Raw genomic sequence first — 17,722 nt, forward strand, 5'->3', positions numbered from 1 at the left:
TGCACACTTACACCTTTGATTTGCCCTGCTTTGTTTTGTTTTGTTGTGTTTTGTTTTGTTCTTTTCTTCAAGGTCTGTGTCAGTTTCGGGTTTAGATCTCCCTCGCGGTGCCAAACATGTCTCGCACAACAGACCCTGCTGGACACTGGAAGGATCTGGAGACCTGGCTAAGTGTTGTAACAGACAGCCTCCTACCTAAGGGCGCTGAAACACTAAAGCATCAGACACAGGACCAGCTGGATGACAACATAGCAAGCCTCATGAAACAGGACCCAAGCCAGAGCTACAGTCACAAAGAACTAGCCAAGATCACCGGCTCCTTAAGCCACACACTCATCGCCACCCTCAAACTGAGCGACAGGCAAGCCGCCCATCGCCAGCAGGAGCTGACACATGCACAACGACGCATCGAACAGCTGGAGCTGGAGGCTCAGGAACGACGAGAAGGGCCCGATGAAGTGGAACAAGGCGCCAAAGAGGAGATCAACAGGCTAAAAGAGACCCTAGCAGCTACTACGCAAGAAATGGAACGAGGCAGAGCAGACTACGCTGATCTCTCCGACAAGCTACAGTACGCAGAACAGCTACTGGAAAAACCAAAGGCTGACTTCAGAGACAAGAACAGCCGAATTAAAGCTCTCGAAACTCACCTGAATGAGTCAAGAAATGAGGTCAGCCATCTAACACGTCAGCTTGACTACATCAAAGAAGAGTCCGACAGTATTAAAGAGGAACTCAAGCATGCATATGAATTGCGCTGTGAGCCGTCAAGAACACGTCGGACACCAACTTCACCTTTGCCATGCAGGACCGGCTCCCCTGTTCCTGGACTGGCACATGATCAGAAGGGGGCAGTGCCAAAACAGTCACCAGCTCCCTCCGAAGAATCCTATCTCCCCACTAGGCTAAAAGAACATGCTCCAGCCAGCCACAGATCATCTCATGGCTTGGACCTCAGAGACCTTGACAAGCTTGCTAGAAACATTGGCAAATTCACTCCAAATGTGCCAGGTAGTCCAAATGTTCAGAGTTATCTGCAAGATATTGACTTCCATCTGGAAATGAGACCCAATGTCACTGACAAAGATAGACTTTATTTGCTCAGAGCCACATCCAGCTCTGAAGTGCGCAGCTTCCTGGACCGGCAGCCTGCCCACACAAAGACTGATTACCACCTGCTCCGAGAAGCTCTCATCAGAGAGTTTGCCGACCCTGAGTCAGAACGAGGACTAGTGGCTACCCTGGAAACAAAACAAGGTCGTCACGAAACTCCTCAAGTCTTCTATAGCCGACTAAGGCTAGCATACTTCGGGTCTCGCAACGAACAGAGCATGGAGGAGGAATTGAACTTCAAAACTCTCTTCCTGAGAAACCTCCATCCTGGGGTGAGCCACCATCTTGGCGTCCTTGCCTGTCCACGCACAATGAGTGCTCAACAGTTAAGAGACTTGGCCTTAGAAAAGAGCACCAAAACCACCGCAGTTCTTGACTTCAACACTCAGAGTCAGGGGCTGGCCCTAGAGGGCACCCAGCGTCAAGACCTTGCCAAGCCGACACCCAAAGAGTGGAATGCATCCTCGTCCAACAGAGAGTGGGACTCCCACACTGGTACTCGACCTAAACAGAGAGACAACCGCTGGGATGGACCACGTGGACGACAACGCTCACCTGGACGTCACTAGGAAAATTCATGGAACCAATCAAGACCTCATGAGAGTCATTGGGAGAAAACCTGGAATCAGCCAAGCTCATTTGGAAACCCCAGAGGAAAAGGCTCATGGGAATCCAAGGGAAAACGACAAACACACCCTGGAGCAACCAGCCCAAGGAAACGACGAAAAAACTCACAAAGATTCCAAGCTGACCGAGCTCAAAATGAATCCATACCAGAACAAAAGACTTCACCTTGTTTCGACTCTCAAGAGCTGATGAAAATGATGATGAAAGAGTTCTTCCAACGAAAGGAGGACGACCGGAAGTGGGAAGAGAAAGCGAAACCAGATTCATCCTGACTAGCGGCCGGACGAGATGACAGCGACCCCCTGACTCAACACACCCCAGAGAACAGCACCTCATCTCTCTCCCAGAGAACCACAAGCACCATAACATCAAACGGACAAGAAGTCCCCCCTGAACATCCCGCAAAACAGTCAGAAACTGATCCAACACCCGATGGGTCAGATCACAGCAGCATCCAACAAACACCTGCTGTGGAAATCACTCCAGTTCCTGAAAGTGCTGTCTTGGTCGTCTGCCACTCCTCCGAAGAAAACGAAATAAATGCTGACATCCTACCTCTCTCATCCCAAACTCCAGTCCCCCAACTCCTGGGCGATCTCACTGAGAAAGGTATAGCAAGAAAGTTTTACCTTTCCGTTATCATCGAACAACACATCAAGGTCGAAGCCCTCCTCGACACTGGAGCTGACATCACCCTAATGTCAACAGAACTCCTTGAAGAAGTCCAAAACAGAACAAAGAGGTCTAACGGAACCTTCAAACTTCAAAGGTGTGAGCTGAACCTCCAAGCATATTCCCACACAGGCCTACAACTAAAACATGTGGCACCGATTCACCTAACGGTGGGACCAATGAACCTTGTTCACCCAGTATACATCTCACCACTCAACACATATCCTCTCCTCATTGGGAAAGACCTGCTTAACCGCTTTGAACCCTTAATAGACTTCAAACACCTGAAGAAATGGACACAAGTCCGTGAGCCTCTGCCTCTCCAGTCAGTAAACTCGAACGAATCGCAGTGTCAAGTCACAGACACCGCCCCCCATCCACTGACCGACGATGCAAATTCAAAGTCAAGAGCAAGTTCCACGTCAAGCAACAAGAACCAAGACCCATTCCTCTGCTCATTGCAAGCATCTGACTCAGACTCAGGTTCCCTCCGAATCATGACTGCCATAAATGTCCAAGACACACCAGTGCCTGATGCAGCATTAGCCCTGTGGGCTGAAAACTCCGCTATCAGCCTGAAGCTCTTCAGAACATTGAAGCAGACAAATCAGAGCATACCACACCTCTCAAAGCATAGCCGCTTCCCTCTCAATCCATGGTCAACAACCATGGCTACCTCCAAGATCGTCTGTGCTGCAGACATACGATGGAACGACAGACTCTTGAGTCACTACTTCCTGGTTGTCCCCAACCTACCTCATGACATCTACATAGGAGCAGACATCATGGTCCGTCTCAACGCCTGCGTTGACACCGTGAATGACGTCATATGGGCTCCCTTGTCACACCAATTGACATCTTCAGTCAACCTCAAGAATCTTCGATCTGGTCAAACAATACCAGATGCATGCGCCATGATCAACGAGCAAGAAGCCACAATCCCCGCTTACAGCAAGAGTGTCAGTGTCCGCCTCAACATGCGACCTGGCCAGACCCTTAACAGTAAGCTAGGCTTCTTCCAACCTTCCAGGACCTGCCTAAAACTAGGACTGACCTTGGAAGCCACACCTCTCATAGAAGTGTCATCTCGTGCTGTGTATGTGTTGTTCAACAACTGTGCGGCCAAAGACATCAATGTGCCAAAAGCCAGTCACCTGGGATGGCTCATCAACCAGGCATTCCATGACTTTGAACTGACAGTTCCTGTCATCGGCCACATACCAGCTGAACTAATGTCAGATGAATGCCACAACACCGTAACTTTCACAAAGCCCCATGAGATCATCGCCATCACTTCTATTCTGCCGGTGCCTAAAGAAAGTGTCTGCCGATCAGAACTTACAGATGACACTCACCTCGCTGTCTACGCTGTGTCAACACAGACTGCAACAGAGTTACCTGTAGAACTGACCGTCAAGACCCACAGTCCCTCGAATGACTCAGAGGAACCCTATGCTGGGTTCAATGCACAAGTCCAACAAATCCTGAGCGAGGCGGATGCCCTCCACAGTGAAATGGATCGCCAAGGACTTAAAGAAGTTCTGTGCAAATATAAGGACTCCTTCGCAAAGGATTCCCTGGACTGTGGCCTGACTGATATCCACATGGTGCGCATCCCAACTCACCCAAATGCACCACCGACATTTGTGCGGCAGTACCAGATTCCGATAGCATCATACGAATCAGTGCAAGATATCATTGACTCCATGCTACAAAAGGGGGTCATCCGACCCTGCAACAGCACATACCCCGACCCAGGAAAAGAATTCTATCTGGAAGCTGGATTCTCCAATCATTGCCTCAGTGCAGGTCTGTACCAGCTCCACGACAAAGACAAACGGGTGGTCGCTTATGCCAGCAAAACCTTGCTTCCCCCAGAATGCAAATACTCAGACTGCGAGAAAGCCTTGCTTTGCACTGTATGGGCCATTCAGCGTTTCTCCAACTACATCGGAGCTCAGAAGGTTATCATTGAAACGTGTCACCAACCAGTGATCTTCCTCAACAGCCAACGAATCAGGGATGGCGTGGTAACCAACGCCCGCATAGCTACCTGGTTAATGACGCTCCAAGGACGGGACGTAGAGGCAAGATATGCCCAAAACCACAAATCCTCACTGGGAAACGGGCTAGCAGCCTGTCAGACCTGTTCAACGGACATGCTGAATACCTCAGCAGAAGCCAAAGAACCGGCACCACCGCAACTGACAAACTATAGGTACTTCGAGGAGAATGTGTGTGAAGGCATGCCAACAGCATATGTCGATGGTTGTTCCTACAATCAACAGGGCAACTTGAAAGCGGGAGCAGGCGTGGTCTGGCTCAACAATGACCCTTACCCACCACAACAGTTCAAGTTAGGCCCTCACTCATCGCAATATGCAGAGATAGCAGCCGTCCTCATCACCCTACAACTGGCCGCCTCCCACAACATCAAAGAACTCCTGATATGTACTGACTCGAACTATGCCCGTCTAAGTTTCACATGCCATCTAGCTGGATGGAAACAGAACGGATTCAAGACAGCTAACAACAAGCCTGTCAAACATCAGGAACTTTTCCAAGCATGCGATGCCATTGTCACCACACATGACATGATTATCTACTGGAAAAAGGTCCGTGGTCATTCACGCCAACCAGGGCAAGACAAAGATCTCAATGACCAAACCGATGCCCTTGCCAAAGCAGGTGCATCACATGGAGAGCCTTGGAAATTCCCTTCCCTCCTACCCAACCCTTCAGTTGCAGCCATAACCCGCCACCAGCACGCCGCTGGCGCGCAAACCCCCACCTCCTACCATGTTGAACTCTCACCTCAGTTCACTGCTGATGATCTCCTCACCCTCCAAGCATCGGATCCCATGCTACAAACCATTATCGCTCACATTTCCGACCCAATAACTCATCCCATTTCCATCTCCGACCTATCCAATTCCTCTGATCTCTGCCACCTTCAGTCAATCAAGCACATGCTGCATCTCAAGGACGGCGTTCTCACATATGTCCCTGAGCCCCTAACTGCGCCAAAGCTTGTAGTTCCTCAGAGCCAAAGGGGGATAATGCTGACACACGCCCACGATGCACCATGCGCTGGACACCATGGCGCCAAGGCCACCTATGAAACGCTCAAACAAGTAGCATATTGGCCTGGCATGCAGCAAGATGTGACGGAATACGTAAAAGGATGCCTGGTGTGTTGCCAGTTCCAACCGGCAAACCCAAACCACAGAGCACCACTACAACGGAAAGGAATGACCTTCCCATGGTCAGACCTCCAAATAGATTGGGTAGGACCCCTGCCACGGTCAACACGGGGTAACAAATACTTCCTCACCATGGTTTGCGAATTCACAAAGTGGGTAGAGTGTCTCCCAGCTCCCAACGATACAGCAGAAACAACAGCCTGCCTGTTAATGAACCACATCTTCTCAAGATTTGGACTGCCTCTAAGAGTCAACTCTGACCGAGGAACCCACTTCACCGCTGAGGTTATGCAGGATGTATGGAAACTCCTGGGCATACAGGCCAAGCTTCACATAAGCCATCATCCAATTTCCTCAGGGCAGGTCGAACGGGCCAACAAGACAGTGGCAAGCATGTTGAAGAAGTATGTGTCCGCCAACCAAAAGGATTGGGATATCAAGCTCCCTCTGGTACTGATGGCCATCAGGGCCACCCCTCACAGGTCTACCGGAGTAGCCCCATTCGAAATGATGACAGGGCGACAAATGACACTACCGCTACACCTGCTGTACCAACCTGGTGACATGAACCTTGTCACCGCCTACACCACTCACCAGTATCTGGAAGAGTTGCATCAGCACCTGAGAGCGACTTTCGCCTTCGCACAACAAAACCTCCAGAGAAGTGCGGAAGGTCGTAAAGCCTACTACGACAAAAAGGCCTCTTACCAAGAACTCAATGTCGGAGACAAAGTGTGGTACTACAGCTTCGCCCAGCCAAGGCAGAAAGCTCCCCATCGCCTGTCAAAGAAATTCCTACCTCACTGGACAGGACCACATGAGATTGTGGACAAGCTCTCACCTGTCGCCTACCGAATCAAAATCAGACAAGGCCGCAATGAGCCTGTCCTTCGATGGGTCCATCGGAACCAGATAAAGAGGCACCAAGGTTCCAACCGACAGCAAAAGGGGGAGGTTCAAACCCACTGACACAGACCGACAATCCCATACTCTACACCCCACTAATGACTTTGTCATTCTAGGGAAAGTTTTTGTTTTGTTTTACACAACACTTACACATGCTCCTCCACAGCACTGCTAGGGACAACCTCTAGTAGAAAGGAGTTGCTTCACACATGTGACACTCACTTTGCTCTAGTAAACTCAGTGTCCTTGTGTCTCTTTGTGTTTTCTTTTCTCTCTCTCTCCTCATGCTTTCCCTTTTTCCTCCTTCAATATCATTAGTCTTCCTCCTCAGTTTGCCCGTTATCGATTTGAATAATATTTACCGGCTCAAAGACGTTGTGAATGTTTGATTTTGGCAAGGGAACTTTCAAAATACACACTCCTGAGGTCGTGACGTACCACGATAACAACGAACAGTTGTACCAGGCCCCAAACCTAAAATGCGTACGCTCACGAAAGACATTCATTATCTTTGCCCGAGTAAACCATTCGTATTTGATAATACCGAGGGCTTCTGCGGCCTAGAATCAATTAGACCCGACACTAGCTGCCACACGCATTATCCTGCCTAACCAAACTCTCTGGATCAATGTCCCTAAGGGCTCGATCCTCCACATCGACGATCTTGCAGTGTATCACGACGATGAGCACTAGGCTGAACTCGAAATCTCACCGTACTTCAAACAGCATTCCTTCGTCCTCGATCCAGAATCGGAAGAGAGGATCAGGGAGGAAGGAACGCAACTTATTGATCTGACTCCTGTCGACACAGCCTTAGAAGCTATAACTCGCCTTCCGCCCGCTGGCGTGTCATTCATTCGGTCCTGGTCTGCTGCTGACGCAGCGCTTTGCTTCTCTACTATTGTAGGATATATTGTGACCTTGACACTGGCCTTCCTCCTGCACAAGCGAGTGAACGCCGTGCAAGAGTCTTTTGATAGATGCACGTCGGGCGTCCCGCGTATCTTCCGACGTGATAAAATCGACCAAGAACCTGAACCTGAATTCGAGAACTCAACCAACCTGATTGAGATCATGCCTCTACCTCCTCGTCGAAACACTGACAATTAGATCAATCAAAACCACCCAATTACAACTGATCTTAAACAACACACCCCTATGTTAGTTGAAGTGTTCCGAACCCGTTTATTCCAAGATACCCAAGTCCTTCACCGGAATTCAGTCAGTGATGGAGATGTTGTTTGTGTCTTGTGTGTGTCTGTTCTCTCTCTGCCTCTTGTTCCAGTGCCTGCCGATGTTTGCACCAGGAACCTCGCCAAGCAAAAGGGGGACTGTAGGGCATCGCTCGACAGAACTTACCAATGACTTTATCAATGAACAACATGATTGAACAAAGCTTCATTTGGTCCAAAAGATCCATTTCCTGACAGGAAACACCTAGCCTTAACAGAAGTGATGACGTGACTTCTTTTAACAAAGGACTCTGTCTAAAGGACTTCTTAGCTCATCAGCAATAAACTAATCAGAACCCATCACGTGGATCTGATCACATTAAATCTATTGATTCTCTCACAAAACCCTCTTGTATTATCGGACGGAACAGGAAAACACCCATCAACAGATTTAAAGACGAATCTGTCCTATCAATACCTCCCTTGTGTGAGCAATCCATCCTGACCCTGTCACTCGTGACTCCGGTCAAAGTTTAAACTATGCTTAAGGACTCAATCTTGAATCTCAAAAGGGACAATTGTCGATTACTTAAAGTATTAACTATATCCAGAATAACACTTGCTATGATGTGATTACTAACATGTTGGAGTCAATGCAGTATATGTTTGTATTCCCGTATGCCTCTTCTTTCTCTGGTAATCATTGTTTTAATTAGGTCAGTCTAATAATATGTGTGTAAGAAGTGTGTCATGTTTGAGTTCTAAATGCAGAATTTATAATTCTCTGTAATTCTGTGTGAATGAAACATTGAAATTCAGTATCAGGAAAATATTAAGAAACATTATAAAGTTGTTAATAAAACAGGAGAATGTTCCACAGATATCACGCGATGTGATCAATAGACAATAGACGAGGCGTGTCTAATCTCCGTAGCAACGTCTCATTGGAGGATCGCTCCTTTAAAACTATGCTGTCCAAACAAACTAGTGCTGGAAGTCAGAAGTCAGAAGTCGGTCAGAAATCGCTCGAAATCGGTCAGAAGCCGGACTGAAGCACAGTCGTTGAAGCCCGGTAGCCGCAGCACCGCTACTTTGACCACGGCGGAAAAGTCGCATGGGTCATTGATAACTGATTGACCGGGGCTGATTTTCCATCCATTTCCTCAACCACGAGCCGCGCTGCTGATCATTCAACAGCCGTCACATCCAGACTCCAAAACACTTCGTGAAATATCTGACCAAAGTCTCCCAAGAAGAGAGCCGCTCAAGCCAGACGCTCAGAACAGTTGCACCAGCCAGCAACATCCTTCAAAGCTTCCGCGCAACCCACAGGGCTTTCCCGAGAAGACGTCACCTGAAAGACAGCCAATCCAGAACGGGATTCCGCTGTACACGAGTCACGGAACAACCCGACTACCTCAGCTGTCAGAGCAAACGCAGGTACAAGCAAACTTCTCTCTCTTGCTGGAAACTGGTGAAACTCCTTTAAACCTAAAGAATCAAGCCAAAGCTCTGCTTTTGTGATTTTCCTCAGGTTATGAGTTAAGTTAGCACTGAACTTGGGACTTTTCATAACTCATCAACTCCGCGAATGTGTGTGCATGTATGTATGTGTGTGTGTGTGTGTGTGTTTAGCCTTAGTTTCCTGTAATCATTAGAAGTAGTCAATAAATCTTGTTTTGATTTTCACATATACGAGTTTCTTGTGCTGTGTGTCAAATTACTGCCTTAAACGTAAAAGATCAAGTTACCTCTTGCTTATAATATAATAATTACAATAATAACAATAATCATAATAAAATATTGTTACTGTTGGCCGCAGAAGAATATTTTATCCAGAATTGGTAAAATACTCTAACCTCAATTTTCGCTGGACGAATAATTGATGAAGTGTTAAATATTAATTCTGAATCATTTACAGTGAATCATTTACAGTTGATTCAATTCTTATTCCCTGTAACAATTAAATTGAGCTAATAAATAGGCTAAGTCCTTACAGCTGGTGGAAGCTGCATTGAAACTGCAATTTGGACCTTCAACCTGGTGAAGTCCACTATATGGAGAAAAATCCTGGAATGTTTTCTTCAAAAACCTTAATTTCTTTTCGACTGAAGAAAGAAAGACATAAACATCTTGGATGACATGGGGGTGAGTAAATTATCAGGAAATTTTAATTCTGAAGTGAACTAATCCTTTAATGTTGATTGCGTTATTTTACATATGCATCTGCTTACATATGTTATCGCTAGTTTCTGCTTTTTTTTTCACTTGAGTTTTGATCTGGAAATTCTTTACTCTTTCCGACAATGTGTCATAGCGCCCCCTACCAAATAACAGTGAAAACACTTGGAAAATTCCAAGGGTGGGTATCTGCAGGTTGGAACAATGGGCGTGAAAAAAGGTTGGGGCATGCCGAAAGGTAGGGGCGTGGAGAAAGGTCTTTATCATTGGTCGCGAAAGCTGGGGTTAGGAGTTTGTTTCTGTTGTAGCAATTCACCTTTCGGCACGCCCATTACTCAGAGCTGCAGCTACCCATCTCGAAAATTCTGTCAATGGTTAGGAAAGAGTTAAGACCTACGGAGAGAATTTGCAAGTTTTTTTTTTACCAGCTGATGCTCTTTGGCCTCTCTTAGAATAAGGATCCTGGCCTGTCTGCTCCCACATAGACGACCAACAGCAAATGCTGCATTCATGGCTGTGTCTGCAAAAAAAAAAAAAAAAAAAACATTTAAATTTAAGTTATTGACTAATTTCACATTTTACTGAGCAACAAGAGATACAAAATTAAAAAAAATAATAATGTGGGGTTGTGTCTTAGAAATGTATGGCTGTAAATAGATTAAAACTTCTTTTTTTAATTCTGAATAAATAATTACTGCATGAGCCCATTACTGTATGCTTTTCTTTGAGGTTCTTTTACACAAATAAAATGATTATAAAATCTCATAGATTTACAAAGAATGAGGGAGTTGAACCATATCTAGAAAGAATATAACAGACCCTGCAAGTAACCACCTAGAACTTGCAGCAACCACATAGCAACACCTAAGCATCCACCCAGAACCACCTTAGCCACCTTAGGAATGCCCACTAAGGGAACTAAGGAAATACATTTTCATCAGAAATGTAAATATATTGTTATTACAATTACCATTAATGATGCTGTTTTTGCTGTTATATGTTAACACATTAATTTTTTTCTATGCTAAGTATGACACTGACCTTTGTGGCTACATGATAAGCACTGTGCCAAACGTCTGAAGGTCTCACAGGCAGATGAATAGGATAAAACCTTTTCACAGGTTTCTTCACACAGGGACAGTCGTGCAAGAACGAGTGCAGCAGAGTTAACAGTATTCTCTCTCTCATTCTCTAGAAGAACAGATAATCTCTCAAGGGCCTCATTGAACAGACTTTGGTTCTGAAGGAACCACGTTCGCCCTGATGCAGTTTCAACCTAAATCACAAAGAACACAAAGAGCTTTAGGACACAACAATATGTCTTGTGGAATGACAAGTATGGGCTAAAACATCAAATATTGTATCTATTTTATAATGTATCATGTGAAGTCTAGCTGTGTCATGTTCAGCTACCCAAAATGTGAGTCATTACAGAAGAAGTAAATAAACATTTAATATGCTGTATAGGGCTGCACGATTATGACAAAAATCATAATTGTCGATTATTCCCTTTAAATTCTAATTGCGATTATTAATTACGATTATCACAATTTACATTGAATGATATTTTGAATAGCTTTACACCATTGTTTGAAGCAATAATATTTTTTACTTGGTCTGCTTGATTTCAAATGGTAAATTGAATTTTTTTAAAAACAAGTAAACAGTAATAAAATAAGAAAAAAAATGAACAAATTACTACCATAGCACAAATAAATACAATAGAATAAAGATAGAAATTAAATAGACAGCTTTCTTTTTTTCAGGTAGGTCTATAGTAGTGATCAGGTAATAAACTGAATAAAGAAACAAAGTAATCAAATGTAAAATAACACTGGATAATCTTCATTGTAAAAATTAATCAATTAAAGTTGCAGAAGTTAATCAGTCAAGAGCAGAAAGTGATTTTTTTCTTTGTCTTTTGTTGTTTAATGAACATTAACAACATAGAGAGTGGCATGTTTATTCGGCTACTGTCCCTTTAAGATTTGACAGACACATTCTTCCTGAACTGTTTTATTTTGATACTCACCAGAGCCATCCCTGACAGCAACATAGTGTCAGCCCAGATCTGGCCCACATCTGGTGCACGTGTAATCCACATATACCAGAGGTGGGCCGGATCTGGCCCACACTATGTTGCTGTCTGATATGGGCATTGTGATATTGTTTCTGAGTGTATTTGAACATTAATAATCCGCGAAAAATAGCTTATTTTGGCCCTTGTATGTCAAAGGCGGATTTATTATGTGTCTGTGCGAAATCTGCGGGAATTAATATGATTATGCGCAATCCCGCACCGAAATTCAGACCCGGTCACACCAACACTATTAAAACCGGAGAGCATGAGACGATTGAATGAGAAGAGGCGCGTGCGTCTCAACTCACTGTCAGAGAGGAGAGCAAGAACGCGCAGCTGGTATCGGTGTATCGATACTCCAGAAAGGAGAATTGGTATCCTTTCTGATATTTCAGTATCGATACATATCGAAATATAGATATTTGTAACAGCACTAGGCTATGTGCACGGCTTTTTGAAAATGGCGGGTCCTGGTGTTTTGTGTGCGTTCGACATATCAGCGTACACCTACGTCACTGGTTAACACACCTCTTAAACATGCAGAATAATTTAAGTGGATATTTTTCCTTGTAATCGTGCCTTTGAACGATTACGAAATCGCGGCATCCGTAATCGTAATTGCGATAAGAAATTTGATTAATTGTGCAGCCCTAATATGCTGTATGCGGCAGCAGGCATTATATACTTATACAGCCTTACCAATGATGCTATGGCTCCAGCAGCATTCATCACAACATCAGATTCATCTACAGACAGCATCTGAGCAAGGTCACATATGAGATTGTTGTCTTCTTCAGCCCCCTTCTGAAGTTTCAGCACCAAGAATTCATTCTCCAGCAAGACCCCAAATATACAAGCTGCAGTACTGCTCAGCCTGCACAAACACACACAGCCAAAACCGCACAGTGTTACGTCCAAGGACGTATGTGTGTGTTTTTTTTTTATTATTTATTTATATAAAATGATGTTTGTAGTTGTGGTTTTCTCTCTTTTCTTGTGTGTGATATGCTTTCCTGACAGGTTAAGGGTTACCACCTGTGCTTTAGTGGTCATGTGAACGCTGCCTGCATACTGATTGGTGCACTTCCTGATTACTACGGCATAAAACTGCGGAGACGCATTAACGAAGAGAGAGACAACGCGGCGTGTGATCTTTCGCTCTCCAGTCCCAGAGGAGTGTAGCGCGTGTCGCGGTTTTGGTCGTTGTGTTGTGTTGTGTTGTGTTGTGTTGGGTTGTGTTGTGTTGGGTTGGGTTGTGTTGGGTTGGGTTGTGTTGTGTTGGGTTGTGTTGGGTTGGGTTGTGTTGGGTTGTATGAGTTACGTTGCTTTGAGTGGATAATTCCTATCATATGTTTGTGGGTAATGTAGGGTGGAGGATCTTTTCTCCTGGTTATGGTTTAGTTAACGAGGGAGGGAAGTTAAATGTTGTTTTGTTTTTTTTCTTTTGGTGATATATAGGTAAGTTAGTATTAAATCTTTTAGGTAGAGTTTTTTTTTTTTTTTTTTTTTTTTTGATTTTCTTTTATACAGGTCCTCCACTTGAGGTAATTATTCTGTTTTTGAATTATTTGTTATTCTTTAATTTCTTTCCACTTCATACTCCTGATCAATAAATAAAAGGCAAACACGCCACTTAAATTGAAAACCTAACCTTTGGTGGTTTTGTGACTCTGGGAATGGAGAGCTAAAGATATTTTAAGTCTCTCCAATTTTTTTTGTTCGTTCGATCCCTATTTACCCGGGACAAAAATGGGAGGACGTAACAGTGAAAATTTGCTGTCCCCTCAAAATAACTCAACACACAGCCATTAATTGTCTAAACTGCTGACCACAAAAGTGAGTTCACCTCTAAGTAAAAATGTCCAAATTGGGCCCAATGTCATGTGACGTGTCATGTGACTCGTTAGTGTTACAAGGTCAGCATGGTGGCCAAGACCATACAGCGGTTTAACAGGACAGGTTCCACTCAGGAACCTCAGTTCCTGAGTGGAACAGGCCTTGCCATGGTCATCCAAAGAAGTTGAGTGCACATGCTCAGCGTCATATCCAGAGGTTGTGTTTGGGAAATAGATGTATGAGTGCTGCCAGCATTGCTGCAGAGGTTGAAGGGGTGGGGGGTCAGCCTGTCAGTTCTCAGACCATACGCCACACACTGCATCAAATTAGTCTGCATGGCTGTCATCCCAGAAGGAAGCCTCTTCTAAAGATGATGCACAAGAAAGCCCGCAAACAGTTTGCTTAAGACAAACTGTTTGTGGTGTGATGAGACCAAGATAAACTTATTTGGTTCAGATGGTGTCAAGCATGTGTGGCGGCAACCAGGTGAGGAATACAAAGACAAGTGTGTCTTGCCTACAGTCAAGCATGGTGGTGGGAGTGTCATGGTCTGGGGCTGCATGAGTGCTGCTGGCACTGGGGAGCTACAGTTCATTGAGGGATCCATGAATGCCAAAATGTACTGTGACTTACTGAAGCAGAGCATGATCCCCTCCCTTTGGAGACTGGGCAGCAGGGCAGTATTCCAACAAGATAACGACCCCAAACACACCTCCAAGAAGCTGAGGTTACCTAAACCCTATTGAGCATCTGTGGGGCATCCTCAAACGGAAGGTGAAGGAGCGCAAGGTCTCTAACATCCACCAGCTCAGTGATGTCGTCATGGAGGAGTGGAAGAGGACTCCAGTGGCAACCTGTGAAGCTGTGGTGAACTCCATGCCCAAGAGGGTTAAGGCAGTGTTGGAAAATAATGGTGGCCACACAAAATATTGACACTTTGGGCCCAATTTGGACATTTTCACTTAAGGGTGTACTCAGTTTTGTGGCCAGCGGTTTAGACATTAATGGCTGTGTGTTGAGTTATTTTGAGGGGAGAGCAAATTTACACTGTTATACAAGCTGTACACTCACTACTTTACATTGTAGCAAAGTGTCATTTCTTCAGTGTTGTCACATGAAAAGATATGATAAAATATTTACAAAAATGTGAGGGGTATCTCACTTCTGTGAGATAATGTAATAATTTACATTTGTTCATTTCACAGACACCTTTATCTAAAGTGACTTATAAATGGGGAATACAAAAAGCAATTCACCTTAGAAGGCAATAACATAAGAAGTGCTAGCAGCAATATTCAAACATAGCATTATTCAGCAATATTCAAAACAAGTTTCAAACATCCTCTAGAATGGCTATGAAATTTGCCTTAAGACAAAGGAATTAGTCATTTTACTCCAACAGTGTTTAAAATGTAATTTCCTTCACACAAGGAATGGTGATTTGAGATGTTCTGGAAATTAAATGTTGTTGATGGTTCAGGGAAAAAAAACAAAATGACAATTCTCCAGTGATGAATGCATGAATGCCAAGCTATTATTTTGTGTGACCTTGTGTGGCTTATGAAAGCAGGTAAGGGAGTGAGGACTTGTTACAAAACACTCTAAATGTGCTTCATTACTCATGGTTAAGAATATACAGAAGGGCCATCTTTACCTCAGCAGACATAGACAGTTCCTCTCTGCTGGTTTGAGTTCAACCTGAGGACACTGTTTCGATAGAAAGGCAAAAGCCAGTCGCTTGCCTTAAATCATTCTACCCTTTCGGCAGAGATAAAGACACTCATTACGCTTTGACCTCTTAGAGGACTGCATTTGTAAGAGGTCAAAAGAGAACTGTTGAGCAAGATGACTCTCATAAATCGAACTTTATAGGCCCAACACAATAGGCTGCCGCTGTTACTGAGGCGACCATTTCTAATGACTTGAGCTGTATTTTCAGGGCTAAGGCTTCCTAGATAATACAGTATTTTGTCGAGAACTGTATCCTAATTTAACATAAAATTATCAATGCTGAAACAATCTGAGATAAAATATTCAAAATGCCAAATACAATAAGGTGCTTTAAGTAAATTTGTGTTTATGGTTGGAGCACCAATAAGACAGCATTCTCAATTCATGTACATGATGCATTTCACATTCATCAAAAGTACTAATAATTTATGTAGTGGTAAAACATTTTTACAGTATACACCTTTAAAAGAAAGTTTGATGTGAAAGATGATGTTTGCTTTATAGGAATAGTAGATCACTCTCATGTGTGTATATGAAACTATGAAACTGCTAATATTGCGCAAAGGAACAGATTGGAATCACTCTTTGACCTCCATGAGAATTTGATGTATAATATCAGTTATATGAGTGATGTGGTGCAGTAGCAGTGCATATTGCAGCATCTATGAGTTACACACATTAACAGTAATTGGCCATGCAGTAGTGCCAATATTCTGTATTGCTATTGTGCTTGACCACTTCAGTTCTGACAAGTGTAATTTATATAACTAAGCTATTGGTTTAACCTGTCTAACATAATGGTTTAACCCATCAAAAGCTTAAGATTGAAGTACTACTGACCATGAGGCAGATGACTTCAGCAGCTTTCGTAGAACATCTATGCACAATTCTGGGTTGCAGTGCTGAAGAACCTTTTCAACAAATGCACCTTTGTCCTCCCGAGCAAGGTCAAGAAGAATTTGCAATGCCGAGGACACATGATCAATACTTGGACAAAGAAGCCAGGTCAAGGGATTTCCATTATTACATGGATCTGGACAGCAAGCTGTTGATGACATCTTACAAAACACCCTGGTATAGAAAAATCAATAAAACAAAGGAAAATGGTAAGAGGAGGAAACAAGTTATTCTCACACACTAATACCTTAAAATGTCAGATGATTGAATTCCATGGTAATTTACATTTACTACAAAGAACCGCATGGTATTCTGACAGCACCATGTCAAAAAACAAAACAAACAAAAAAAATATTGCAATGGTATGCCCAAAATGCCATCCTTAATGTGCCACTACCATGGTAATGAAATTCATGTATCCTTGATATTTACATGACATTTCCAAAAATATAATAGTATTCTAAAACACTACTTTTTGTGATAGAATAATCGTCCCACTCACCAGACAGCATGCAGTTGTATTTTGATTAAAAAAAAAAAAACACCATCCTCTAACTATTCATCTTACTGGAACTGTTTATATACTTGGACGTCGTCTTTTGAAGAGAAACGCGAGTTTTTCGAAACCGTTAGCTTCTACTGGAGGATAATATAAACTTACTGTTCGTTAAAGAGGAGTCGAGAAGTGTTGAAAACATTTGGCTGTAGATACAGCGAACAACCACCCCTCTGGTTCCCACGGTGACGTTTGGCTAAAGGTTATTCACGACATCCTCGTTAGACACACATTAAACTGACCTGCACTGCTTCATTTGAGAGTTTGCTCAGTACGTCAACCTACTGCAGCACGCCAAAAAGTAGACACTTAAAGCGATATTTCATCCAAAAAAAAAATCTGTTATCATATACTCACATGTCGCCCCAGAACTGTATGACTTTATTTCTTTTGCGGAAAACAAAATCATTTTGGAAGGTAAATAGTTTGGTGACAATTGATTATGAAAACAAGTTTCCGCCACACAAACTTTCTCATTATTATGAGTTAATGTTGTACTATTTATATTTCTCGTAATAACTACTTCGTATCTCATAATAATGTGGAACTTTCTCGTAATGTCTTATTTTCCTATAAGATAAATTTCTCAAAGGGAAGACAACAGCATTAAATTTTTTTACACAACTGTGGTGAAAACTTCTCAAAATATAAAGTCATTCAGGTTCGGAACCACATCATTACAGTTGATAATATAATATCAAACCAAGTGACATTTTATATATTTAAAAAAAAACAAAAACAAAAAAAA

The 17,722-nt window shown here is 43.5% G+C and overlaps 1 protein-coding gene across 2 annotated transcripts in view; it reads right to left on the reverse strand.

Annotated features, from left to right (window-relative positions):
* Positions 1 to 17,705, reverse strand: part of LOC125267985 — a 55,543-nt gene extending 37,838 nt beyond the window's left edge. Inside the window, exons 1-5 of one of the 2 annotated variants that reach the window (XM_048190101.1) lie at positions 17,080 to 17,705; positions 16,362 to 16,592; positions 12,654 to 12,828; positions 10,916 to 11,150; positions 10,300 to 10,394 (exon numbers count right to left, since the gene is read on the reverse strand). In XM_048190101.1, coding sequence (XP_048046058.1) covers positions 10,300 to 10,394; positions 10,916 to 11,150; positions 12,654 to 12,828; positions 16,362 to 16,579 — 723 coding nt within the window. In that variant the 5' untranslated portion in view covers positions 16,580 to 16,592; positions 17,080 to 17,705. The remainder of the gene's footprint in view (positions 1 to 10,299; positions 10,395 to 10,915; positions 11,151 to 12,653; positions 12,829 to 16,361; positions 16,593 to 17,079) is intronic. The other variant, XM_048190100.1, reaches the window with a different exon arrangement.
* Between the last annotated feature and the right edge of the window lie 17 nt (positions 17,706 to 17,722).

Source organism: Megalobrama amblycephala, linkage group LG4, assembly GCF_018812025.1.
Source record: "Megalobrama amblycephala isolate DHTTF-2021 linkage group LG4, ASM1881202v1, whole genome shotgun sequence".
Lineage (NCBI taxonomy): Eukaryota > Metazoa > Chordata > Actinopteri > Cypriniformes > Xenocyprididae > Megalobrama > Megalobrama amblycephala.